Source organism: Heterocephalus glaber, unplaced genomic scaffold (genome assembly GCF_053883595.1).
Source record: "Heterocephalus glaber isolate CG9 unplaced genomic scaffold, H.glaber_assembly_v1.0 deba00001720, whole genome shotgun sequence".
In the NCBI taxonomy this organism is placed as follows: Eukaryota; Metazoa; Chordata; class Mammalia; order Rodentia; family Bathyergidae; genus Heterocephalus; species Heterocephalus glaber.
Window position 1 is genome coordinate 8,197,344 of NW_028258433.1, and position 27,984 is coordinate 8,225,327.

Here is a 27,984-nt window from a genome sequence, read left to right on the forward strand (position 1 = left end):
AGAGCTATTTTCAGGGTCAGTGACTTTCCTCTTCTTTTTTTTTTTTTTTTACCCTTTTTCAGAGAAAAGAAAAGTAACATAGGCGAGAGGACTGACTTTTCCCTGTGAGTGCTGAGCTCATAAGCTCAGGACAGTCCTGTTACAGGGAAGGATTACCATATGGCTGTTTCTTTGTTTGCACTGGGAGGGTGCCCTCTGCGTCACCGAGAGGGAGCAGTTGGGATCCAGGGCATTTCAGCAAGAGCCTGGGGGTCTCTGATGCTCCCCTGGAGGTACCTACCTTGCTCTACTTCTTCCTCAGCCAGCCTGGGGGACTGACATCTGGGCCTATTTCATTTTCACATTTACCTAACACATTCTGGGCACACTCATAGAGCTAGGAGATGGGGCTGTACTACTGCTCAGGCTGGACAGCTGAGGGTTTGTGAGGCCCAGCTCCCTAGGCTACACTCTGGCCTCAGTGGGGTTGACTTTAAGCCTCTACTTTAATGATGTTGAGCTCCTCCATGGAGCAAGTGTTTGTGCAGACTGTTCCCACGGTTTGAAATGCCTTCCTCCTATTTCTCTTGGCTGATCCCTGCTTGTCTCCCAGGCCCTCACCAGAACTCTGCTATGATTTGAGTGAGTCCCCCAAGGCTCCATGAGTTCAAATTTAATCCTCATTGTGAGGTATTAGGAGAGTGGAAACTTAATCCACCTACAGTGTTTAGAGGTGGGACCTTTTGGAGGTGTTTAGGATTATATAAGGTCATTTGGGTGGTGCCTTATGATTGAATCCTGATGGCTTTATAGGAAGGAGAGACCAGAAGATCAACATACACACATGCATGCTCCTTGTTTCTTGTCATGTGATGGCCTGGGCCACATTGGTACTCTGCTAGCAAGAAGGCTGGCATCACTAGATATGGCTCCTTGACCTTGGACCAGAACTGTAAGCCTAAATAAGCCCCTTTCTCTATAACTTGCCCAGTTGTACTGTTATTAGCAACTGAAAGCAGACTAATATGAGTGTCTTCTCCGCAAACCCTTCTGTGAATGTCCCACCATAGTTAGATAAGTTTCAAAGTGATTCCCAAGTGTTCTATCCCATGCTTTTTCTGTTACAGCCCTGGTTATGCTGAATGGCTACTGTCCATCTACTTGCTTCCCACCTGAGCCTGTAAGCATGAGAAAGGAGATAGGTATTTTATCTTGTGGCCTCAGGGCTCAGCAGAAGGCTTGACACTTGATAGGAACTCCTTGAGATGGGAATAGATGGTTCACCTTGGGTGGCAGATGGTAGGTAGAGATTGTGTAGGGGGCTCCCCAAGTTGAAACTCTCTTCAGCAGTGTAGGTCCAGGCTGTGTCCTCCTATGTGTATGTGGGTAGTATGTGTATGTATGTGTATGTGTATGTGTGTCCTTCAAGAGAATCTTGAAGATCCAGGAACAATGAACAAGGACGTGAGGGAATTAGAAGCTTCTTAGGAAATATCCAACCTCCTGCTTCCAACGGGATGCATGGATGGAACCATTGGTGGTATTTTTTTGTTTGTTTGTTTGGGTTTTTTGTGGTATTTTTTTATTATTATTCATCTTATCACAGGGGAAATTCCATTCCTCAATGAAGAATATAGAAGAGACCAAGAGCCACATTAAACCATACCAAGGTAAGCTTTACAATTCCCACAGAGGATCCACTAGGATTAGTTTTGAGGAACATGTATTAAGACTTTAACAGATCCTTTCCTTTTGGACTCTCTAAATGATACTACAGGTCTTAAGACTGTAGCAACTTTACTCTCATCAGCCTTTATTTCTTCCTTCCCTCCTTTTCTCCCTCCCTTTCTTTCCCTTCTTCAAGAGGCCTAAGGAAGACATTTGAATTGTTGTAATGGAGTGGCCCAGAAATGTATTTGCATGTGACTGATGGCTGGCTTGCAGGCAGTCTGCACAGTCTACACATGCTGAGAGTCAGTCTCGGGCTGCTGGGGATCTCTGGCCCCCCTGACAAACTGATGTTTGTCCATCTGTGAGTGATAAATCAGTCACTCTACCCTGTGGACATCCAAGGTAGAAGATTTCTACTTAAGATAAGAACCTTAAAAAGAAGAATTGTATCTTGTTTATCTTAGCCTATATTGTGTGTCACTCATAGATGGTCCTTGTTAATACTGGATTGATGAACATTGTGCACATATTAATATATGATAAGAGGTTAAAATCTCATGACAATTACAGATGACAGAGAGAACTCTGGGAAGCCTTCTACCTCTGAGCCCAGGAGCCAAGCCAAGAGCACCATGGGGCGTGTGTACCATCGAACAGGCAGATGGTAAACACACATCTTCTAGTTAGAGGAGCAAAGCTACCATAAAAATACAAGGTCTTGTTGAGTGTGGGTGCATACATAATCTGAAGTAAGAGTCTTAGTAAATGGCATACTTTGCAGCTCGTAATATTTTTCCTTATCTTTAAAGTCTTTTGCTCCATAGTAAAAATAAAAATGGACAACAGAAATTTCCTTTTCTTCTAAGCCTAAATGAAGTGCTTTCCATGGTGTTGGCATCCACTCAAGAAACATTTGAATGAATGATTTGGAAGTGCAGGCAAGCTGGCTGGGACATCTGTCACAGTGCTGATGGCCAGCGTGGATGTGGCTGATCCAGCTGGCTGGGTGTGGCGCCTTGTGTTTTCTTAGCCCTCTTCCTGGATCTGGGGGAAGTGAGCTACCTTCTATGATAGAGCAAAGCCTTTCTTCCATATAGGAGATGCTACAAGAAAATTTCCAGGGTGCTCCTGTACCTGTTTCTTATAACCCATTTACTTCTATTTTTCTAACTGCCTTCTATATATGTACCGAGTACCACCTTTCCAATTCCCAGTCCAAATGGCCAGGAGTCATGGAAAGTCTTTCCTTCCCAATTCCCGTATGTGAAGGTTTTATCATCTTCAGTCCCAGAGCTGTGATTGAGGTTTTCATGTCAGAGCCCATTTTTCTGATGGCAGGTTTTTGGCAAGGCTGCTAGCCTCATAAAGCAATGTAATGGTCCTTAGGAAGCAATCGTTTGGTTATTATTTCACAACAGTTGCCAGAAGTCTAGAAAGGACCTAGTGTCTTCTGTACAGAAGAGCAAAAGGTGAGACAGCAGCCTGTGGATGGCAGGGAAGATGGCTGCTACTTTTACAAGTTAGGGATATTCTGGCACCTTCCTAAGATGCCAGGGGACTTGCAATCATTCTTGCTGTCTGAGTTTTCAATCTCCTAGCATGGAAAGCTCAATAGGAAAGAACTTTATGCCACTACAGTTTTGCAATTTTCTCTAAGGTCAATATTGCACATGGAATGTCTAATGGGATATTGCTATAAAAATGGCAGCTAATTACAGGTTAGTGGCTAAAACAACACTCTTCTCTGGAGAGCTTATGCACATAGGTTGAAGGATAAAACAGGGCTGAATGGTATTTGATTTCTTTGTGTTTATCCAAGTCTCTGGCCCAGGCAGGAAGGTAATATATGAAAAGGGACATTTTTGGAATAGTTGTTTTTGAATTATGCTCATGAAATACACACTGTGCTATGGAGGACATGTGGGAAAGCTACACTTTGACCGCATGACTAATTTTTAAAGCCTTGCATTGAGAGAATTCCCCCCAAGAACACAGCTGGGCTATTCCTTCGTGGACTGAATGTGTCAGTTCTGAATTGAACTGAAATGAAATTTCACTCCATTATGGCAACGTGAACTAAAGAGTAGACCTAGCAGCTAGGGTATTACGTAGTAGTTCATACACCAAGAACTATTATTTTATTAACTTTAAGAACATGTTTTACATAAAAACAGGCAACATCAGAAAAGCTTGGTTGATAAATGAACATAATATATCACAGATGATTTCATTCCACATTAACCTACATTTATTAGCTTAAACTGAAGGATTAGGAAAAACTTGGATCTCATTCCATCTTTAATCATAAATACAAATTGTTTGAAAGTTATTTAATTAGGATTCTGAAAATCAAAGATTAACCTACGCCATCTGACCCATGCAGCAACTAATAAATTCAGTAATTTCAAAGGAAACATTGAATTTTTCTCCTACTAAATCGAAACCTCTTGGAAACTAGTTTAAACGCACCAAGTTCCCAGCCCACCTTTTTAGTATGCATGACCAAAATACTATTTAATTTCACACTCAACTAATCCTTTAATAATTTTCTTTCAGCCAGAATGAAAAAGACTATTACTAATTTCCTAATAAATTTTTTTAAAAAGTTATTGGGATATGACTTTAACCTTGGACCAGTTTCAATTTCTTTTTATTTATTCTGAGAATACACCAAAGATTAATGTCAATGGCAAGTGAGAAATTGCCCCTAGAGTATTGTTCAAGCTATGTTTCTTACTACATTTGATTCGACTGGAATGAATTGATATTATTAGAATCTTTAACATCACTTTTAAAATGCTACTTTCTTTTAATACAACAGTGACAGCTTTAAAACTATTACTTACTTTAAATTAATAAAGTATATCACAGACAAAAATATACAATTTTACATTAAAGCAACATTAAGGGTCTCAGTTTAGTTAATCAAAAAAGAATATTGAAGAAATTTACAGGTATGGTTTAATTTTAGAGATTATTTTTCCTTTAGGGAAAAAGAATGAAATTAGACTGTCCTTCGTTTGTCTCCATGGGCAATATACTGCAAACCTGATGATTAAAACACTTGCCAGTTAAATGCTCACTCACTGAAAAATGATCACAGCAGCCTCAGTGTTGAAGCCAAAAATAACAACAAACAAACAAAACATCCCAACCAGGGGCTTCTAAACCTCTGCCTTGAATATCCCGTTTCCTACCAGGTTATGACCCTTAATGTTACTAGATAGATGCTTGCATATCTGAGATGATTAAAAAATAAAAGACTGGCCTAAAAGCACGTCCTTCTTTAGTACGTAATGGCATACAAACTAAAGATTCCTTCTGGCAGTCCCAGGGACCCCATTTGTTCCATGTATAAGCACCATTGAGCCGATTTTTAAAGCACTTTTCAGTAATCAAATGTTTAGTGTGTCCTCAAGTTTCAATGATTTACTTGCCTTTAAACAAACAAAAAAGTGTGGGTGCTGTTTTACACTGTCCTTGTATCTGAATTAAGAAAAATGTTACTTTTGGAAATACTTTTAATCACTGTTTTCTCCCACAGGCTAGCACGATTTCATGAAATTTGGTGATTAAACAAGGAAACCTTTACCTCCAAAGAAGCACATAGCAAACCCTCTACACTGCATGCAAAGTAAGGGTATATTTGAGAGTATTTTCTCAAACTCCTAATGGAAATGGCAGACTACATGTGGGAAAGGCTGGCCTTTAAATTGCCAACTTTCAGTTTTTTAAAAAAATCTTTGAACAAAAAAAATAATGTACGAATGTAATTTGAATGACTTACAAATTATAGAAAAGATGCTATCTAAATATATGCCAGGTGATTCCTTGAAAGAAAAAAATAAACCACATCCAAATGAATAATTACATTTAAACTACTTTCTTCAATCTTGGGTCTTTCCAAAATTCTGACATCACAATTAAGGAGACATGCCAGATTCTTTTGTTGTTGTTCTTTTCTCAGGAAAATTGGGAAGAATTTGGGAAGAGAAGGAAGTGTACCTTCACTCTGGCATAGGTCCTGGATAGCGAACTTCAGCCTCAGGCACATTTTTATGGTTAAATTAAAAACCTTTGAGAATAGGAGTTTATCATGGAAATGCTGACAGATCCTTACCCAGAGAAGGGCTAGGGGCAACACAATAACATTAAGAAAGCTCTCCCTCAGCTCAGTCGTGCTTCAGCACAGGGGATAGAGTTGTCTAATGGATGCCACTGGCCAGCAAACAATGGTGATTTAATGTGCTCAAGCCTTGGTCAGACGGTAGCTCTGTGACCCCCTAAGTCAATTTTTCTTTTTTCTTTTCTAACTGAAATATGCCTCAAAGGGTAAAGGATTGCAATTTTAGCTTTCATTCATGGATATATTGCTTTCTTTCAACAATATCTGATGGGCTTGTTAACCACTCCCCCATAGGGGTGTTGAGGAGGTGCAGGAAGGTCTCATTGAATACAAAACACAAAGTGTTTTCAGTAGTTTATTCACATTTCCTTTTCTCTGCTTATTTTAATATGCACCACGTGTGAGTTAGATGAGGGCTACGGTAAAAACATTTTCCATCACTGAAATCTTACTTTTTCTTCTAATGATCTGGAGTAAATCACATATTCAGTAATCATGAGAAATAAAATGATTTCTGCTACAATGCTGAGAAAAAAAACGTGTTCATTAATATGAACAGTTCTTACCTACAGAGATGATTTACATGATGCAAGTAATGAATGAGTTCTTCCTTAACTAGTCTATTATCAAACTGAAAAACTGATTCGTAAAATTCCCTTGAAAATACCATATGGCTGGTCATGTGCCAGTAAAAGAAAGACAGTTGTCATTCCCAGGCCACCACCATAAGAGCTATATTAAATACGTGGAAAAAATATGGAAACACTTGTGGTGATGATTAAATTGATAATTACAGAGATACACTGCCATAATTGTACATATTTGTTCTATAATAAAGTAAAAAATAAGATCAATTTGGTTATAGAAATTCCTCAGAGAACACCACCACTTAATTATTTATAACTTGAACTATCCCAAGAATGTTGAGAAAAAAAATTAGAAAGCACTGGCTAAGAGCAAAGCAATCTGGATACACCAACATCATCAGCATGCCTTGTGCTTATCTGTTAACCCTCTGAGTACATCTCTGACATTCAAGATCATGGTTGCTTAGTGCTAGAGAGATTGCATTTCATTTGATTACTCAATATTTCTACTTGACAGGTCATATTCCACTGTTTATTCAGCATAGATCACTCAGATTCTACAGCAATGCACCATGATCATCATGCCGACTGAGCCCTGCATTCCTCTGAGCTGTGCTCTGCGTGTTCTGAAAACACTCCCGCATTGCCCCAGGTTTCAGTGGAAAAAGGCCTACGCCATGCACTGTAGATGTGGACACTGAATGCCGTAGCAACACATATAATGCCCACAGAAAAAGCAATAATTGAGAGAAAAAAAGGAAAATGACAATCTACTGCAAGTAGGTTTCTATCCACAGGATTCTTTACATTCACACATTTAGAGTTGTGGCCAAGTACATAGCTACTACTCAACCTTGGAATAGTGTGTTGCTTATTGTTCCAGAGAAAGCAGCAATTTCTGATCAGGTCAGTACCCTTTACTAACATGTAATCTATCTACGAACTAACATGATTCCTGGTGTTCTGTGTCCCATTCCCTGTTCCCCTCAAACCATTTTGAACTGATCTACTGATTTATGCTGCTTTATGATTTCATGTGTTATCATTTCTGGACTTAAAGCAGAAGAGAAAGATATCTGGGAGTCTGTGTTGCAAAGGTAATGATGTGTTGTGATTTAAAAATCTCTATGAATGTAGACTGTAGTTTAAGTGCTGAAGAGTAAAAAGCAGCAGTTGAAAATCAGTGACTTTGAATAGAAAGGTCATTCAGAAATTTTGATACTCTCAGATACTAAAATATATTTAAAACTGATAAAATAAGTCTTGTTAGCTATCCAGTTAAAATTTTTGAGGTATCACTGACTGATGTCTTCTGGGTCACAGAGCTGAGCAAACTTTAGTGGGGGACATTAGTTGGGTCCTGACTCAGACACCTCTATATTCTTCTCTCTGAGTATTGCCATAGTGAACAGGAAGCAGCAGGCACTCACTCTGAAATAATCCACGTTCCAGATCAAACTCAGGCCTGGAGATCCTGGCTTGGAGAGAGATTCTATAATAGAAGTGAAAATACAGATATCACTCAGAATTGGCTCTAAAGGGGGGAAAAATGTCTCCTTGGACAGTTAAAGAGTGTGGTATTAAAAAAATCATCCCAGGGAATGCGAGTTTATCCTCAGGGGTATTTTTGGGGCATTATATCCTGCTCTTCATGGGAAACTAAATAGGTAACCTAAGTGTGCACATATAGTCAAGTGTGGTGGTGTACTCCTATAATCCCAGTACTCTGGAAGACTGAGGCAGAAGGATCTCACAAGCTTGAGCCCAGTCCCTGCAATTTAGTGACTCAACAAGATCTTGTCTCAAAATAATAAAAGCAAAAAAGGGCTTGGGATGCAGCTCACTCCAAAGGCTCTGGGTTCAATTCCCAGTTCCACACACAAAAAAAGTGTAATTAGTTTATTTCCTTAGAAACCATTCTGGATAGTGTTCCACTGTGCTTTCTTTTCAGCCACTTTGCAAAGCACTTGCCTCTAACCCAGCTCTTCAATATATGGATTTCACACTACATGTGGGCTTCACACTGAGGACCACAGTATCATGAAAAAGCAGGTAAGAAAAAAGCACAGGATCTTATCTCCTCTTTCTTTTGAAATTCCAACCCCATAGAGCACCTGGCAGTTTATTGCTCTTTTCCACTGGTTGCTTCTTTTCTGCAGATGTCTGATTCTGAGCACACAGACCCTCACTCACCAAGCACAAGACAAGCCTTGGGGTCTGCACTGGCACTAGCAGCAGCTAATGTGGAAGCAGCATTTCTGGGGCAACATCAATACATCTTCCTGGAGAGAAAATTTCAGGGGAGGGTGTATTGTCAATTTCTTGGGTCAGGCCGTTTGTCACAAGCCCATTCTGTATGTACAACCCACAGCAGCAGATGGTTATATTGAAGAAAAATGATTTCCTTTTTAATGGAATTGTGAAGGAGAAGGGGTGCATATGCTAAAGTATAAACCAGCCATGTTCTAAACCCATAGGAAAGAACAATCAAGTTATCACTCTAGATGCCTTTCTTGTCTGGACATTTCAACATCTTAATAGCACTCCTTGATCTGCAGCAAAATAAAAAAAAAAAAAAAAGTGTGTCTACACCCAAAGGCCTGAAAAATTCTTGGCAAAGATTCTCAATTAAATTCTCTGCACTCAGAGGGTTAACATGTGCTATATTACATATTGCAGATCCTAGCTTGACCGATGAAAACATTCATTGCTTCTATGTTTAAAAAATTGGAAGTTAGCTTTAACCCTTTAAGGACCTTATTAGTGACAAATTACCATCTTCACAACCCCACGTGCTGTCTCACTCAGAAAAGGGAAATTACTACAAAAGTATCCCCAAACACGCTCTCTGTTCTGCCATTCAAGCATTGAATGCTAGATAGATCAGATGAAACTGTTTTACAGAAATTTGGGGGAAAAAAATCTAGTGTCTGAAAGGGTTAAGCTAGGACTTTAAGTAAAAGGGTCTCATTAAAAGGGTGAGTTGGGGGAGCGAACAGTCTCGGAGGAGCTTGGGGAGTAGTCTTCCGATTCCGAGTTGAGTTCTGGTGGAGCTGGCTGCACCTTGTACTGGCTCCTCACATCCTGGTTGCGTCTTCGTCGGAAAACCTGCCTCTCCTTATCAAGAGCGGTGGTCTAGCAGGGGCATAAAATGAGAAAGAGGACAATTAGGCCGAGGGAAATGGCATGAGAAATTTTCTAGAACATTGGAAAAACATGCTGGCCAAGTTAACTGGTCCATGATGGTTCACTTTGGTCAACAGTCTCCACTCTTGGGGAGCTCTCTGCTCCCTCACATGGAGGGCTCATGACATCAGCAGGCACAGGCAGGATGGATGATGTCACAGGTTGGAACTCTCCCCAGCCCTGTCCAGACTTCTGCTAGCTCCACATCTATTTCCCTTGATGGTAGAGGAGTGTGGCTGAACTTCAGGGAAGGATTGGTTGAATTTTAATGAAATTAATGCCTGAGATTGAACATGACTTTGAGTGCAGTTAAACCAAATGTAAATGTTCTCATGGATTTCATTTAATAAAGTTCATTTTCATCTTACTATGCAGCAAATATGAAACTGAGATTTACTTTTGTAAGAATCCCAATTCTTGGTCGCTATGCCGCATTTTTCTGAGGAAACCTCAGATGATTCCCCAGGATGTGCTAGCTGGCTGTAGCTCTGGAAGTTATTATTACATCAGAATGAGGAACAGCATGACTTCACAGATTTAATGGGTGTGGGGAGAAACAGGGTCATTACAGTGAAACCTTACACAAAAAAACAGAAGAACAGGTACAAAGCCTGAAGAAAAATATAGAACACATATAAAAGTTGAAGCCGTCCTTGTTTGAAAGTCCCTCTTTGAAAGGAGGTAGCCTGGAGGTTATTCTGCTTTTAAGAGATTACTTTCCTCTATGGGGATATACACCACCATTTTTCCTCTTGAGAATTTACTGTTAGCTTCTTCAAAGAACTCAAATAAATTTATAGCCAGCCTGGTTCTGAGAACAAAGTGAAAACTAAACCCCTCATACAACTGCTGTACAGCATTAGAACAATCTTAGATCTAAAATAGAGCAATCAAAGTCCCAAAATGAAGTAATAACGAGAGAAATAGACACAGTGTGCAGAACAACTACAGTAAATGGCTTCATTAGGCTGAACTGATCCACTTTAAAAGCTATCCACACACAGAATCCCAGGGTTACAAACCAATGAGGAGTATAAACTTTAATAATTCACTTTGTTTCACTAGATTGCTAATACAATGATTCAATAACTGGTTTGTTGAAATGTCTACCTTTGATTTTTCAACTTGTTGAATTTTTAAGAACTCTCATATTTATAGTTCTTGGTCTTATACCCATCGATTTTATGATATGTTCAGCATCATAAACTTAAATTCCTAACTTTATTTAAAACATTGTAAAGTCATAACACATGGTATTTGGCTTTCAAAGCAAACTGAGCATGTTCTGTTTGTGTAGAGTTGAATGTTGTGAAAAACAGATGTCTATTTAGTCTGACTTACCTAAAAAGCATTCTGTACTTATTCTGGGAGTAACACAAACTCTTCTCCTAGTCATAAAAAACAGTTCTATTTCTTTTTTAAGGAAGGAAATATCATTGTATTGGGCTGAATTTTGACTAGTGAACACAGGCAGTCAGATGTGAGGGAGAAAAATGCCCAAGGCTTGTGGTCAGGAATTCTGTGTCCTGCTCTGTATGTCCCTGGGTGGATGAACCATTCACTCACTTCTCTCATCTATTAAATAAGGAGCAAGAATAATTCCTTCACACCCTACAGAGTTGCTGTAGGTAAAAGTATGTATGCTTTCTAAACAGACAAGATTTCCAGAAACAGAAGGTGTTCTTTCATTTTTACAGTTTGATCTAAGATAGTGTTTTAAAATGAATAACTGTAGGTCAGAGGAAACTAATGTAAAACAAAGCCCCTGTTACAACTTAATTCAGAGTTTTCCCCTCCTTCCTTCACTGTCATTGACACAGTCCGGATATTCAATACAGCTCCACACACAATGACTAAATAGGTGGCTTGTTAAAATCAACACACACTTTTGATTCTTCTTTTTTTTAACTGAGGATTGAACCTAGGACCTTTACACTGAGCCTCATTCACATACCTTTTTCACTTTTGAGACAAGGTCTCACTAAGTCACTAAGTTGCCAGGCTAGGCTCAAATTGACAATCTTCTTACCTCAGCCAGAATGCTAGGATCACAGGAGTGCACCGCTATGGTCTGGCTTTCTTTGAATTTTTTTTTTTTAGTACCGGGTATCGATCTCGGGACCTTGCGCTTGCCATGCAGGCGCTGGAACCGCTGAGCTAAATCCCTGGCCCTTTCTTTGAATTTTTATGGACCCTCATATATATAGTTCTTGGTCTATACTCATCAATTTTTAAGGACCCTCATATATATAGTTCTTGGTCTATACTCATCAATTTTTGACCAAAGATTATTTAAGATCATCTATTCAGTTACTCCAAGACATATCCTTGGTGGCAGCCACTGAAACAGGACATTTTTCTACGAATGCCTTAAATCCAGTTTGTGTAGAAGCTGATGGTATTAATGTCAAGCCCATGCTTGGAGAATCTAATTACCTTCATTTTCACATTCACTTCTTTACATCCTTATACGGAAAGTAACAGTCTCTTCCTTACTTGTCCTTCTGCCTAGAATCTTGCCCTGTCCCCATTTAAGAGGTCCGTTCTGCCTAACAAATCTCTCTAGTTAGCAGCTTTCTAAATGTTTGCCTTTGTAGGTAAACCCTCATGCTCAAATGCTCCTGTACTTTCACTTGCCTGCTGTCTAGTATTCTCATGGCAAGAGTGCTTGGAAATATATCTTGGTCATGATCATGTGTCATAAAATAAGGACTTGGTGATTGTTTCTGCTGGATTTAGAGACTCTTAGAGTTAAAAAATGCTTTATAAAGCATTTTTGTCCAAAGCTTTGTCTTTATAGGCAGGGAAACTGAGGCCCAAGCGTGCAGTGAGACTTGCCAATATTGCACTGCTATTAAATAAGGAGCAGAACTCATTTCGTCACCTGCACAAGGCCCAAGCGATATCTTCTAATTTACTCCGAAATCTACTGAAATAGGATCAAACAGAGTCCTTGTATTCTAGTAGCTCACTTCTTCTCCATTCCCATTCAGGGGAGAAGACTGACCCCAGAGAGGGCAAAAGATAAGGGTGTCCCTAGGCTGCTCATCAGGAATAAACCTTTTTCAGGAACAGCGAGTCACTCTTCACTGAGTCTAACCCCATTATAGATTTCAGGGCCTGTAAACTCCTAGGGAGACCTAGGTTTCATGACAGAGAAGCATTTTCCTGCCCATCCTTATAATAGCCTCAGAGACGGCAATTAACATTGAGTGTTCCCAACTGATTTGCTCTCAAAGATGTTTCAGAGGGTGTCTGTTCATAGGTCTCTGCTCCCAGGCCGCTGGCTTGCTTTCTCCCCAGCTCCATAGATTTGTGGTTAATTTTATAAGCTTTTTTCCTTCTCTATTCCCAGACAGTTTACTATGTACTGCTACCTCCATTCATCCTGCCTACACCATTATTGACACTGTTTTCCTTAACCACATTGTAGACTCTTTGAAGGGCCAAGATCAAGTCTTAAATATCTCTGCCTTCTCCACAGTTCACAGCACACAACAGGTACTCCATGGCTCTGTGGCTTTAAAATATGGGAAAGTCCAACAGAGGTCACCCATTTGTCTTCGGAACACCTAATGCCTAGTACATCCTGCACACAACTGACAGGTCAATTTGCACAAGATCTGATTTATTTACAGTTCCTCATAAAGGGCAATTCCTTGTACTATCCTTGGCAATGTGCTTACAGTACAGTTTTCTACTGTAAAGTCAGTAGGCTGATTGTCTCCTTTTAGTGGACACTGGATTTTATGGGACAGCATGCATTTACCCTGCTTACCTTAATTAACCATACCTTAGAACTTTGAACTCCTCACTCCCATAATCTGTGATTCCAGTGAAGATGACTCTACTCCATTCTGGGGGTAAGGTGAGTATGGGATTATACCAGAGCAAGACTGAGCTTACTGCATTTCTCAATATCTATGACTGGCTCAGAATGGGCACCAGACCCAATCAGTAGAATGCAAGTGAGTCTCTTGCTAGGACTTCAACTTTATAGTGGATCTCACTTTTGAGAGAATAGTAGGCCAAGAGGTGCTTCCCACATACTGGTACACTGATGTCAAACTAAACCCAGCTGAAGGAAGTCAGGTTGGGGGCAAAGAAAGCAAGCTTGAACTGAACTCTGAATCTATCCATCAGTGAAGCCAGATCCCATCCATGGACCTTTCTGGTTACATAAAACCATACATTTTCTTTCTGCTAAAGCCAGTTTGGTTTGTGCTTTCCTTACTTGCCATCAAACAGTCCTGTGTATCTCTGAATGTACTTAGTCATTCTCACCTCTGCATCCTGGTTCAGCTCTTTACCAACGTGAAATGGTCTCTCCTCTCCTTCTCTTTGCCCACACACATTTATTTATTATCTAAGACTTGACCACATTTCACCTACAGCATCATATTTTTTTTTACTAATCCCTCAGGCAAGAACTGTCTTGACCAAACTTTTGGCACTTAATTGCATAGTGATCTTCGGTGCATTTTTCCTGAATACCATGTAAATTGCTCTATGGTACCATCTGAAACTTAATTTTTGAGAATTCTTAGCAGACTGTGGCATACATATTAGGCAGATATCATGTACTTCTTAATTAATGCAGAATTGTTTTAGGTGAATATGTATTTTCTGAATAATAACAACAAAACTTAGAATCCAAAGCAGCTCTATAACACAAAAGAGTTAAAAGTATTAAAAGTTAATGTTTAGGTATACAACTGACCGTTCAAAGATGATCAAATTCTTATGTCTTATTAAATTAATAGTCTCATATCCATGCATTTGTCCCTTCAAAAAATTTACTGTATAAGCACTGCCATATATGTCCTTAGAATTTTAATTGACTATAAAACTAACTTGCCTCTAAAATATGTGAAGTTTATTTTTCACAATTAAATTCTATAGCCTCATATGCAGTTCAGAACTGATGAATTTAGCAAGAAAAAGGAACTATATGTTATATATATAGATAGATAGATAGATAGATAGATAGATATTGCCATAAAATAGGTTATTGAACTGTTGATCTCCAGCCTTCAAAGCATTTGAAACATAATTTGTTTTCTGAAGTGTGGCATCACAAATTCTTGGGCCTTTCAACCATTTTAACAGAAAGATTTATCAGTCCTGAAATATTTCCAGATATCAAGCAAATAGTATCACTCTTCCTTATACTTAGTTTTGCAAAGTAAGGATATTCTCAGGTAGAGAGGTGCCATTAACACTTATTTATGAGTTATTTTGTTCATGGTTTATAGCTTTGTTGGAGCCAGCATGAATGGACTTGCAGCAGAAATCCCAAATGTCTCCTCAGTAAGTTACCACTTCATTAAGAGCTCCTAGGAGAATCTTAAGACTATGTTTTCATCTTTTTGTGCTAATTATCACAGGTTAGGGGTGAGCAAGAAATCTCAAAAGATTCTGGTGTTGACTAGCGATAACCAAATACGAAGCTCTAACCTGGTTACTTCAACTGCTATGCTGTGTACTGGGTGAGAGCTATCCAGTGGCCCGAAGGAGTTTGGTTGAAAGAACAAATAGTTGATGGCATAGAGAAATGAACTAATATAAACTTGCCCTACACAGAAGCATTGCATAGACCCACCTTACACTATAAGCTTTTTACTATCATAAAGCCCCTGGCAGCTAGTAGAGCAAGTGTGAAAACTGAAGAAGGGTGAAAGAATGCCATTTACTTCAACAACTCAGGTAGCTGCATGCAGAGCAACTGGAAATTGTAGAGAAATTAATATGCATTGTGTTTCAATGCCTGCCATACCACCAGGCATACGTAAGTGAAAACACAATGCTTGCCTAACCAGGAGATTTTGTCTAACAATAGATAGGCTGAATGGATTTGGCCTGTGGCCTTTTCTGTTACAATGGAATAACCCTATGCTACACACAATGCTCAAATATTTTAAATCCTTGTGTCTGACATTGAACTTGGAAATCAGCATAAATACATATGAACTATCCATCTGATAGATCTATACAGTTTTAAAGGAAAACTGTCCCAGTGGAGATTAGGAATGAGTCAAGAATAGGAACTGAAGCAGTAGCTTTTTATTTGCTGATCTGAGTCACCCCACATCTCTGTAATGCTTGTCTTGTCTGGTAGCTATGGCTTAATCCCCTCGGAAGCAGCAGTAGGTAGAAGTCAGGAGAATTAGCTTTTTGTCCTAGCTCAGCTAATTATGTGACCTTGGACATGTTTCTAACCACACTGAGCCTGATTTCCAGGCCCACAGACTGAAGGAAGGAGTGGGATATCATGCATGATCCCAAGGGAAACTTTCACCTATGAAATTTTATGAATATGCTTAATATCACCATCAATCTACTATAATGGGTTATGTTTTCTCTTGGCAAACAATAAGCTTTACAGTCTATGGATCAAAAATATTTCTCTTCTGCAATATGGGGAAGATTCACAAGGGATGTATCTCATTTTAGTTGTGAGACAATGTTTTCTGTCATGGTGTAATTATTGGATTTAAGCAACTACATTTTTCAGAGGCAAATGTTGACTGCTTTCCCTTTTTTGCTTTTCTTAATTTATTGCTAGCCATCACAAATAGTCTTCATTTCATTAATAAAAGAACATTATTGTGCATTTTGCCTTTTAGCCCATCCATTATTCATACCACCTAGGAGACTGCACCAGGGATGCAGCTGCTGGGGCATTAATCTCAGGAACCTTCTCCTTTGCCTACCCTCACTCTGCAGGGACTAAGTTACAATTTGCTTGCCATTTTGGAAATGTTTTGCTTGCTTGTAAAATTAAACTGACGAATCAATTGAAATATCCACCCTCCTCATTTTATTGGGCTCACTGTCATGCTTTTTACAGTTCTGTTTTGGTTTGCTTTCCTATCCTTTTAGCACCTCACCAGAAACTGTAAAGTATCTGGAAACATGGTGTAGATTTTCCCTAGGTACAGATGACCATTCAAATGGCAAGTGGTGACCTCCAATTGAGTGGCCTTCCAGATGACTTCCTAAGAGTGACTCTCCTGAGTAGGATTCCTCATTTTTTTCTGGGCAAGTTGACCCTATACTTCTGCAGTAGCAGTCTTACATGTAGGCTTCTCCTGCTGACCTGCTTCTTATGAGAATGCCAATTGTCTTTGCTCTGTAATTGGGTTCTGATGGCCTCTCATCAAAGGACTATGATTATGGCCACTTAGTAGGCAATGGACTTAGGGTTCCAGTGGGCAAATATCACATGCTTCCTCTATTCAGCAGCCTCTGATTTTCTTATAGATGTGACAAACTAGGCAACCTTGCCATTTGTTCTTCATGCTACTAGTGAGCCAAAGAACCATCACAGGTATGGTTTGTCTTAAGAAAATCTATGAAAATTTAAGACTTATTTTGCTGATAGACTTGTTCCTGGGTTACTAAAAATGGCACATTATCTAGAATATCTCATATCTGATTTGATTGCCCAAACTACAAAGTGCTCCAAACTATTCAAAATACATTTCTCCTGAAAATTGGTGGAAGAATGTTCCTTTCTCTGGTGAGTTCAATCACTCATTCGTGAACTTAACGCATGTTTACTGGAGACCTATTTACTGGAGACTTTCCTGCCAGTGGAGACAGTTTTTAACAATCCAAATCCCTAATCTCATGAACTTTGCATTCTTATAGGTGATGCCTTTTAATTTAGACACATTTTTCTCCTTGACGAGGAGTTGGGAAAGTTTTTCTGGCCAGATAGTTAATATTTTAAGATTTTAGACAGTATGACTCTAGTACCACTAATTAAGCTATGCTACTGTGGGTAAAAAGCAGCCTCAGACAATTTGTAAATGCATGCTGTGTTCAAATAAAACTACTCACCAAAATAAGCAAGAGGCTAGAAGATTTGGCACATTGGCCGTAGTTTACCAGTCCTGCTATATGGGACAGCATTTTAATCTTACACTTCATTGGGACTTTTGGCTCTGGCTATTTTAAGTAAAATTTGATGTTATAAAAGCAATTTCTGAAAAACAGAAATTGCTCAGTAATTTTTACTCTAATCAGAGCATACAAAAATTTATAATTCCACTTTAATAACAAATGGTTTCATCTTGAAAGATAATTTTCTCAGGAGGATTTGATCTACTGTGGAGGACACGATTTTCTCTTGAAAATAAAAATACAAAGCAATCATTTATGATATCTTTTTTGGGATCATTTGTGAAAGCCCTGTACACACACACACACACACACACACACACACACACACACAGATTTGGAAGGTGGATAACAGTCTTCTTTTTTATAGGCAGGGAACCTGAAAATCAGAAAAAGAATGTAACTTGCCCAAAGTCATTCTGCCAGGACAGACTGTATCCAAATCCAAACATAAGCCTTCCTGACTCCAAAGCCCCCTTCTCTCCAGCCACAAGGCTGCCAATCTTTAATCAAGTCCATTTCATCTTGATTCTCAAAATTGTTTACTTTCTAAAAGTGGTATGTGTTTCATATGTATCTGAGAATTGTTTGACTCCAGTGTGTGGACATTTATACTCTTTCCTGATAGGATGTGTGCTAATAGTTAAGTTCTTTACATTCATTTCTACATGTTCACACTTGAGCAAGACTTAATCACATCGCTGAACATCACTAAGAAACATTCTTGAAGTATGGCAGGAATGAATATGTAGAAGAAATGTAGATGTTTACTTGAAATAAAAAAGTGAAAGTAAGTTCAAAGTAAATATGATACCACATAATATTCAATCAATACTGAATCACCAGGAATCTCAAGGAAATGTATACAATCTCAGTTCCTTACGCCTAAGGAGTAAGACTTGGAATGCCATGACATTTTCTCTAATGACAAGTAGGTTAAGTTTTTAAAAAGACCCATATATGTTGTTGGAATCCTTCCTTAAGTGGTCTCTTACAACAAAGCAAAATGAAACCAAATCAAACCTCAAACAGTGAGGCACCTGTTTGACTTGATGAAATGACACAGATGATTCACTCTGCCTACATTTCTTGCAATGGCTTCTCATGATTCTGTAATAGATGTAGGGCTTGCTGGTCTCCTGAACTTGCTGGCCTAACAACTCATTTGTAGGGGTATCCAGGTATAACTACAAGACCAATTGCAGGACTTTTCAGAGACTTCTTTGTCATTGCAGACTGAGTGGTTGTAAAGTTTAAATCTATGCTTTTTCATATGTTGACCCCTCTCCTACACAAACAGAAGGAGCCTTAAGAGGGCTTGGGTGGTGGCTAATCCCTTGCTAGGACAGAGTCATCTACCCTTCCATCTGGTAACCTCTGACATTAAGCAGGGAGCTCATTCTCATTTGGCAGAGTAAAGCCTCAGCAACTGGCCATACAGTCCTGCTGAACCACTCCTGGCTGAGCTGCACTCCAGAACCCTTCTCACATCCTGCTGTAGTTTCTCCCTGACTTTCATTGCTACAGTCCTTGCAAACCTGCACTGAGCAAGATGCATTTAACTGACCCCATTCCTTTTAACAACTGAGCATGCCAGCATTTAATAGCCTTGTAAAGACGGTGCGCGGCTGCCACCGCTGTGCCTCATTACTCACTGCTTCAGGACAGTGTGGAATTCAATACGCACATTTTAGTCACATCATGCCTGGGAACCCAACCACCCTTTGTGGCTCATTTCCCCATCTTATATTGTTCAGCATTTTTAGCTTGTGTCTTGTTTTGATGTTTCTGTTATTTAATTGGGTTACCCAGGCCCCATTGTCATCCTGTTCTGTATGCTCAGCTGCAGAATTCTTTTCTGTGTTATTGGCTACACAACCTGCCACAGCGACTGCTTCACTTGAGAAATGTGACTGCATCTCCTTTTAGATAAGGAGAGCTTTTCAGAAAGGGAAATACGTAACAAGATGTAAATGTTTTCCAGTGGGGAAACACGATGGATTCATGGTCCCCACAGGTGTGGAATAGTCCAGTGAGCTTGCTCCTGCCATCATGTCCTCCCTGGACTCTGGGTGACAGGAGCAAAGTCTCCTGGATAAATGGCTCAACCAGGGGATGCTGTTCCCCAGCCTCAGCTTGGAAGTGGCTCTCTGTTAAGAGGCAGGAGGATGAAGGAGAAAAGGAGAAAAATGGACTCCTACCACTTCTCCTCAATCACCAAAAAGTCAATTAAGAGGATCACGCCAATTCTGGGCACCCCAAGGAGATGGCTTTCCCAAACTATACCAATGTGAAATGCTTTACAAAATGCAAGTGCGACTCCCAAGTGTTCTGCTCAGACTAGTGAAAACAGCCACAAGCACTTGTAAACAAAACAACTGGGAGCAGGGATGCTCGCCTGTAATGACTGTTTATGTTGGAAAGTTGGCTGCCACTGTGGTTAGACAAATGCTCCCACTTCTGTGGAGATAAAAGGCCAGCATTTGCAATCAGTGAGGAGAGTGTGTTCGTTCTGTGGCTAAATGGCATTATAAAACTTCCTAATTAAGCCTACATGCCAATGAGTTTTTAGCATCATTTCTCCAATTTAGCTTTTCATACTGGGTGCCCTGTTTAGTACAGCATTAACTATAAACATTGTTGTTACTGCCCCCAGCTGGAAAACAGAGCAGTTTATGTGAGGAAGAAGAAAGAGATTATCTCCCATCTGCTCCTGCCCATTATTCAGGGATATGTCATTTTGTCTGCTGATGGGAACCATCACTAGGATTTTAGTTAAATGGCCTTTTATACTTGGATTTTTATTAATTATTATGCTTATTTGGTACTTTGCTTCCACAAATTTAGCAATTTAATTTCTAAAGGTATATTGTTTTTAATTAGATGGGTTTAGGTATGTAATTTTTATTATACAAATATGCACAACTCTAATCAGACATACTTGATGCTTATTTTTAATCATATATCAACTTTCCTCATATGCCTGGTTAATATGCCCGAGGATAGGAGATACACAATTAAAAGAAGGAAGGCACATGGTATGATTCGATTTATATAAAGTATAAAACCAGGCAAAGCTAATTAATGGTGATAGACTCAGGGGTCAGTGTTTAACCCTGGGGCCAAGTGATCCTCCAGAATGGTCTGGGGAGGGGGTCCTGGGGTGCTAGGAATGTTCTGTGCCTGATCTGGGAGCTGCTTACAGGGACGTGATTGAGTTGTAAAATCCACCGGGATGTGCATACATACATGTGCATACTTCTGGATATGTATTATCTTCCTGTAAAAAGGAAAGGATGGATGAATCATCTTTCACATTAAAAAAATCAAAAAGCAGAGTCTGTATGTAGCCAAATCTTAATTAATTTACCCTCCCTCTTCCAAGAAAGGATCAGAAATAAAACAAAGTTCTTTCTACACCTACAAAGTGGATTTACTTAGGTAAATTAAAGGGTGAATATGCAACTCCTACATGCACACCAATCTGGGAGATATAAATAGCCTTCTCTGTAAATATGACTTTAAAATATCTTGTTGAGGCTTGGGTGTTTTCTTGTTTTAAACATATTTGAAAATTATCATGATTTTAGTGTATTTTGATTGTTCATCAATCTCCTAAATCTTTTGTTTGGAATGTCTAATTATAGAAAAATAATTAGGAACAAACTTGGAGGCTTCAATTATATATTTACTATATATATATATCCATTATGTATACATATACATAATTTTTCTTTTTGTCTTGTTTTGTTTTGGTAAAAATTGGCAGTCTAATCCATGAAACAATGTCAGGCAGACACTATCACTGCCAGTAGGCTCCAGCATGTGGAATTTTTCCTGGCAGACACTAAGACGTGGAGCTTTACCTGGAGATCATTTCAGAGATGTTAAGATGTTAAGTTCTAGGGAACTTCTCAGAGTTCATATCTCAAACCATCAAAAGCCATCCTGCTTGTGGATAACTTAACACACACCCCCACACACACATACACACACACATACATGCAATGGCCCTTGCAGGAAATGCCAGGGCCATCGACTAGAAGAGAAAACGATGGGATAGGATTCTTAACCCAGTTAAAAAAAAATCAATACCTCCCATAGGCCATTTTGCTTGAGCAGATAAGCCAGCTAAATAATCTGACAGATACAAAATATTGAAAAGTAAATTCATGCAATAGCTAGTACATAGAGGGATTTCCAGGGGGAAGAGAGGTAACAATAAAACAAAAACAAAACAAAAATGTGGAGAATTTCAAAACACAAGCTTACCAACACACACAATGCATTCTATAGCCCGCTATATTTGAGGTGCTTCTACTACTAAAGTGTAAATGCATTGTTTCATCCATCTAAGAAGGTCAAAGTTGGGCTTGATGACTTTAAAATGACAGTATATACTTCTATAGAACATACACTGAGGTGCTATCATTCTCTCATTTATTGAGGGACAGAAGAGCACTGAAAATCGTTATAATTAGCAACATCAGGCAAATGCTTTGGCATTAGCACTAAATATACTGTCCTTTTAACCATAGGAAAATTGATACTGAGCATGTGCAATGGAAAGAAAGCTGGCAAATGTCAGTGTGAATAATGGGTGAAAAAAAGGAATGAGGGGGTGTGGCATCTCAATCAAGATTAAAATGAAACTGATAAAGCAGCATATGGACTGGATAACAAATCAAAAGCATGTTTATCCACTGAAGGAACTGGTTAATGGAGACTGCCAGCACGTTGCCATGGAAACACTGACTGTTGAGCTGCACCATCTCATACCTTATCCAATACATTCCTGGTTGTTGGTAGTAGTCCAAAGACCCTGATCTCTTGATGGTAAACCCGTGGTCCAGCTGAGCAGAGAGAAATGGGGCAACTCAGTGGATCAACATTGTGCTAAAGAATTAAGACTCCAGACCAAGCTGTTCTCCATTAACTACATAGGTATATATAGTGACGATGTCTCTTCTGCAGGGGAACTAGCTAATATTGTAAATCTGCACATTGGAAATAGAAAGGCAAGAAAAGACACCAAACCCTCATGAAAATCTTGGAGGCCAATTTGTTAGCATAGCTCTAGTTTGTCAAACAGGCTTTTGAATGCACATTTAATAATGTCCTCTCAATTTCAAAAGGCATAAACACTTTTTCATACGCTATAGAATGAAAAATGCTTTGTAATTAAATAAAGTTTTGAAATAAGTTTTAGCCACCTAAGAGAAAGCAGATTGGACTACCTCCCCCAAATATTACCCCATTAGTACCCCATTTAAATTTGAGGGTTTTATAAATGTAAAAGAAAAAGAATCAGGTTTAAAAACTCCCATGAATCACAGTCATTTGGATTTTTCTTTAAGAGTTGATTTTTCAGGCCAGGGATTTAGCTCAGTGGTTTCACTGCCTGCCTCGCAAGTGCAAGGACCAGAGTTCGATCCCCGGTACCAAAAAAAAAAGAGTTGATTTTTGAAAGCAGAGCTATCCTTATAGGTGAATCCTAATTACATTTCTGAACTAAAGAGATATAATATAAAACAGTCAGTAAAATTTCTCTAGCAGAATAAAATTAAATGAAATAATTTTCACTGTACATAAAAAATGCATATACAAGGTGCTTGTAATTAATAAAAGGCACAATATATAGAAGACAGGATAAGTTTTCAAAGTTGTTCATCCTGGAATAAGTTGTTAGCTTTTGACTAGCTGGGAATAAAAGATTTAATCTCAAAACTGGAAGAAACAATAATCATGTTGTATGTCTACTTCCCCATTCTACTGGTGGTAGGATGCAACCTGAACACTTTTCTTTAGAGAGGGGCTCATGAGCTCTTTCAAGTGTTCTGCTGGTGTGATGCTGTTGACAGTTTCTACTTCTAAATTCACAAAGGGATTTCAAAAACAAGCCCCGGCACCAAGCATTAAACTAAAAACTGCTTGGACGATTTGGTGTTCGGATTCAAAACCAGGCTATCCCATTGTTCATGGAAAGCAACCTGAGGTTTTAATCTTTTTAAAAATGTTTATTTCGTTTTATTAAAAAAAATTTAAATACACTTTTTCTTAGGAAGATGGCGTGTAATACAGGTTTAGTCCACAAAGATGTCTACATAGTAACTAGTTCTTTACTGCCATCTACAGGCCAAGTCTCATACGACAGGCCATAAGGTCTTTTCAGAAATAAGCTTCCCAGTATCACAATTATATGCACACTGATTAGTATGGATTTGTTCAATTAGACTGAAATGCTCTATTTGCATGAGCAAAATGCAAAAGAAGAGCTTTAAAGCATTAGGAAAATTATCAGTTAAAATAATCAACAGCATTAAATGAAGAAAAATAAATTGGAACTGACATCTTAGTCATCGGTTCTTCATCAACCTGAGCAAATCTAATAAAGCCTCCCTCTCCTCCCTCAGCTCTCAAAAAGTACACCGTTAAAATGTCATCTCTAATTCCATTTTATGTCTATAAATTGCATTTTAATAACCTTTTGTTTCCTTTTCTCCTCTCCCTCTGCATGTGTGTGTGTGTGTGTGTGTGTGTGTGTGTGTGTGTGTGTATGTGTTTAACTCTCCCAACTATATATGGAGAAAGGTAACAGAGGGACAATGGCGTCTTTCTAAGAGAGATAGAATGTTGCAATTCTGCTAAGAACAATGAGTCTCCATCTAATCCCATTGCTTGACCCAATGTCAGAACACCTTTTCTCCTTTCGGAAGGGCTGGGTGATGCTCAGGAACCTTCAGCTAGTAATTTCTTTCCTAGCCAGTTCAAGGCCTTCATGCAACCTTCCTATAAAGTTATCAAATGTCCCTTTTTGGGTCTTAATAATGTAGGGAGTGGGGAACAGAGAAGAGAAAAATGACAACATGAACAAAAACACTATGGTTCAGACTACCAGTACATGTTAAACTACACACAGGTCACAATTACACCATAAATAGAGTCTGCTTGTTTTGACAGTGTGCTCTTCTCCCTTTTGTCATTGTAAGAAAGAAAAAGTGTCATAAATTCCTTTATAAGCATGAATGACTTCTAGCAGGTAGTTAGGGTACTAACTAAGGAAAGAGAAGTGCCTGGTAAAGACTAATGATTTATTTGTTGATTTCCTATAAAAATAAAAATGAACTGGCACTACAATCTAAATTGTTTAAAAAATTTTAAGATGTATATGATTTCCAAACAGTCAGTCTTGGGATAGAGGCAGTTTAAAATAAAATAAATTATTTTATTTTATTCCAGTGAGAGAATAATTGCCTAGGAAAAATCGCGTGAATAAAATTTATGCTGAAATCAATCTTTGTTCATCTATGATGTGGTAAATCAACAATTATACCAAGTTATTAAATTGTCAAATGGTCTTTATAGAATATACTTTTTACAAATGATATTTTTTCTACCTTCCATTTATATTCTGCCTCATAATAAAATATTGTTTTTTTGCCAGTCATACTTGAGTTTGAAGTGGAATATTATTTAATGCCAGGACTCCTTTTTCTTCAGATAGACACCTAACACTTGGTCTCTGCACTTCAAAAATGGAAAAAAATATGGATTTATACACAGCTATTCCAATTTCTAATTTGCAGCCCACCCTGGGACTCATGACCTCCTCAGGATTCTTGTGGAGAGGGGGGGACGTTTTTGAGGGAAAGTATCCTGGAAAAGGTGCCTAAATTGCACATAATATGGCAGATAATTTTCTCTTGAAACAACCTCTAAAATTTATATTCATATTCTCTTTCATACTAGAAATATTAATGACAGTAATTAACATGTGGATTGTGCTCAAGAGGTGACAAGACACGTTTTCAGATGCTTTTCCAAAAACAGCCAATTAATTTGAGTATGAGTTAATAATAATAAAAAAAAGCTTTGTAGGGTGAAAAAACATTAAACAAGCATGCAGTGAATGTGTAACTCATAATTACACAGGCCACTTCACAATTGATATAAAACCAGTTTGTGCAGCTTTCAAGGAAAACATGATGGAGATGAACTGAGAAATCTGCATTAAAAATTGCCTTCAAAATGGTCCAATTACAATATTTAGAAAAAAAAATCAGTGGGCATCTGAACTTCGAACACTAACTGGAGTTTTTTAAGATACATTTAGATGAAGGTTTAATAAATGCATAAGAATTAGGTTACAGAATTTATTCACATTTGATTAAAATAGGACTTCCCCTTAAAGATGTGTTATCTGTAAATTGGAAAACTGCCCTGAAGTTTTGACCCTTAGTCATTGTAGGCCTCCCAGAATACTGTGAACAAATTAGTACTGAACAGCCAAGGCAAACTTAACCAAAAATTAATTAAAATAAAAGACCAGGTAAAAGGAAAGCAAAAAGAAAATGACAAAAGTGGAAAAGGCACTCTCCCTAGCAGTGGTAGGCCCTGAGCAGGAGCAGAAAAGCAGTCCTTTTCATGGACAAGCGTGCTGGCAGCCTGTTCCAAAAGAAAACTATGCACAATTGGAATCAAGCATTGGAATATTTGCATCTTGGATGAACAATGAAAACGGAGCATAGAAGATTTGATTTAGTTGAGCATCATGGTGAGATTGTTACTTGCAAAAATTACTGACTGAATATCAGCTGATAAAGAGCACTGGCCATCTACAGAGAACTAGAGAGGACAAGAAGAACAACTTGAAATTTTAAAACTTCAGCACCTCTGAGTAGTATGCAAGAGTATGCATTCTAGTTAGCACCGTCTGTCTATTCATGTGCCAGTTACCCATACACATGGAATTCACTATTGAAAAGGTTCAATTGAGAAACAGAAAATGCAAACAGTACACAGTGTGTATGAATGCATTTGTACCATTCTCAAATTCTGGAAGCCCATATCAGATATTTAGTAACCCAGATCTGGGAGTGGTTGTGTCCAGTAGGTCAATTATTTCTCTTTAGTTTTATTTGGAGCTTAGCAAAGCCAAAAAGAAAAAGAAGTAAATAAAATAGAACTACCCATAGAAGGAGTTAAATATTCAGCACTGCCCAGGAGTATGAGGGAATGTTAAATAACATAAATAATTTCTAAAAATTTGACATCATAATGTATTAAATTCATCATTCAGAAAAAAAAACAGCTCAAGTGATTTTCACATTGAATGTGCTTTTGGCATTTACATACTCTGGAAAAAGAGGAAATTATTAAAAACTCAAGTAATCTGGGACTTAAATATATTTACCCTAGAATATAATACCAGGAAGTATGAGGTTTCATTATTTCTTGGTCCAATTTAATCTTTGCCTAGAGCAGCTATCAAATTGCATGTAATGTATGTCTGCACACATAGAACAGAACAACAAAAAAAATCTTGCGCAGCCATATTAATAAAATGGTAAATGTTAAAGGACTTTCAACTTTAAGAACAGAAATGTATAAGGAGCAAAACATTGTAACTTCATCGGGTGTTCACAGAAATTCAGTCTCACTGAAAATCTTATGGCCTGAGCTTTCTGTGGTGTTTTGGCTTTAGGCTAGGTGTAGTATAACGATAAGTAGTGTTCCAATGTCTCTCTGCTATATTGTCTCTCTCAGCTTCCCTTTCCTTCTAGGTTTTGGCAAAAAGGACACTGTGAACTCTTTTCTCAAGAGCCAAAAAGTTTGTATTGGCACAGAGTCCAGTGAGGGGAGGTTTTACTTAAAAAAAAAATAATGAAACTAATATATACTGCAAGATACCCTGGAGGTGTTGGATAATGATTTGACACCCAGGGAAATGATCTGTAAAAACACACTCACATATATAAGTCCCACACCGGCTCTTGTGCATTAAGTGGTAGAGCTGTCTAAAGAAATGACCCATTCTGCTGTCTCTGGGTGGAATCCCCTAAGTACTGCTTGTCTCTTAGGCAGGTTGCTTTTAAAAAGTTAGAGGTGGTTATTTCAGATGCTTACTGCTATGACAGAAACTCCGGCTGCAGTGCTGTTCGGCTTGGGGCCTGTGTTGAAATGCTTCTTTATCTTTCCAGCTACTGACAGCTGATGTTCATTTTCTGGGAGGCCATCATCCTGCAGAGAAGACAGAAAATGAAAGAAAGAAGGGAAGAAAGAAAGAATGAAAGAAAGAAAGAAGGAAGGAAGGAAAGAAAAGAAAAGAAAAGAAAAGAAATGAGATTCATGGGAAATGAAGCCAGATTCTCCTAGTCCCAGGCTGCAATCTTAGAATTCAGAAGATGTCACATACAAGCCAGTCGAGGTTTCCTCATGAAACCCTGCGGTTGGACGTACTTTTCAAGGTCTTATTCATGCCCCTATCTGTTCTACAATTAATTTTCTTGGTGTTACTTGAACCTCAGAGATTTGTTTCTAAATTAAACTCTTTAACACACACATACACACACATACACACACACACATACACACGAAACTTAATATAGACAACTCCCCCTAAAATCAGCATGCACACATTTCCCCCCTTCTAGCCCATCATGTAGACTCAAAGCCAAGGACACTGGCAGAACTGGGCTCATGCAGGCTGTAAATAAACTCAGGTTTGTTCTACCTCTACTCAACTGGCCA

General features: G+C 38.6%; 1 protein-coding gene across 3 annotated transcripts in view; it reads right to left on the reverse strand.

Annotated features, from left to right (window-relative positions):
* Positions 1-6,117: 6,117 nt before the first annotated feature.
* Dclk1 (doublecortin like kinase 1) overlaps positions 6,118-27,984 on the reverse strand; it is a 381,164-nt gene continuing 359,297 nt past the window's right edge. For 2 of the 3 annotated variants that reach the window (XM_004854738.4, XM_087199508.1), the window contains 2 exons: positions 27,361-27,474; positions 6,118-9,498 (listed from right to left, as the gene is read on the reverse strand). In XM_004854738.4, the coding sequence (XP_004854795.1) occupies positions 9,334-9,498; positions 27,361-27,474 (279 nt within the window). In that variant the 3' untranslated portion in view covers positions 6,118-9,333. Of the gene's footprint in view, positions 9,499-22,233; positions 22,308-27,360; positions 27,475-27,984 lie in introns of all 3 variants that reach the window. The other variant, XM_087199509.1, reaches the window with a different exon arrangement.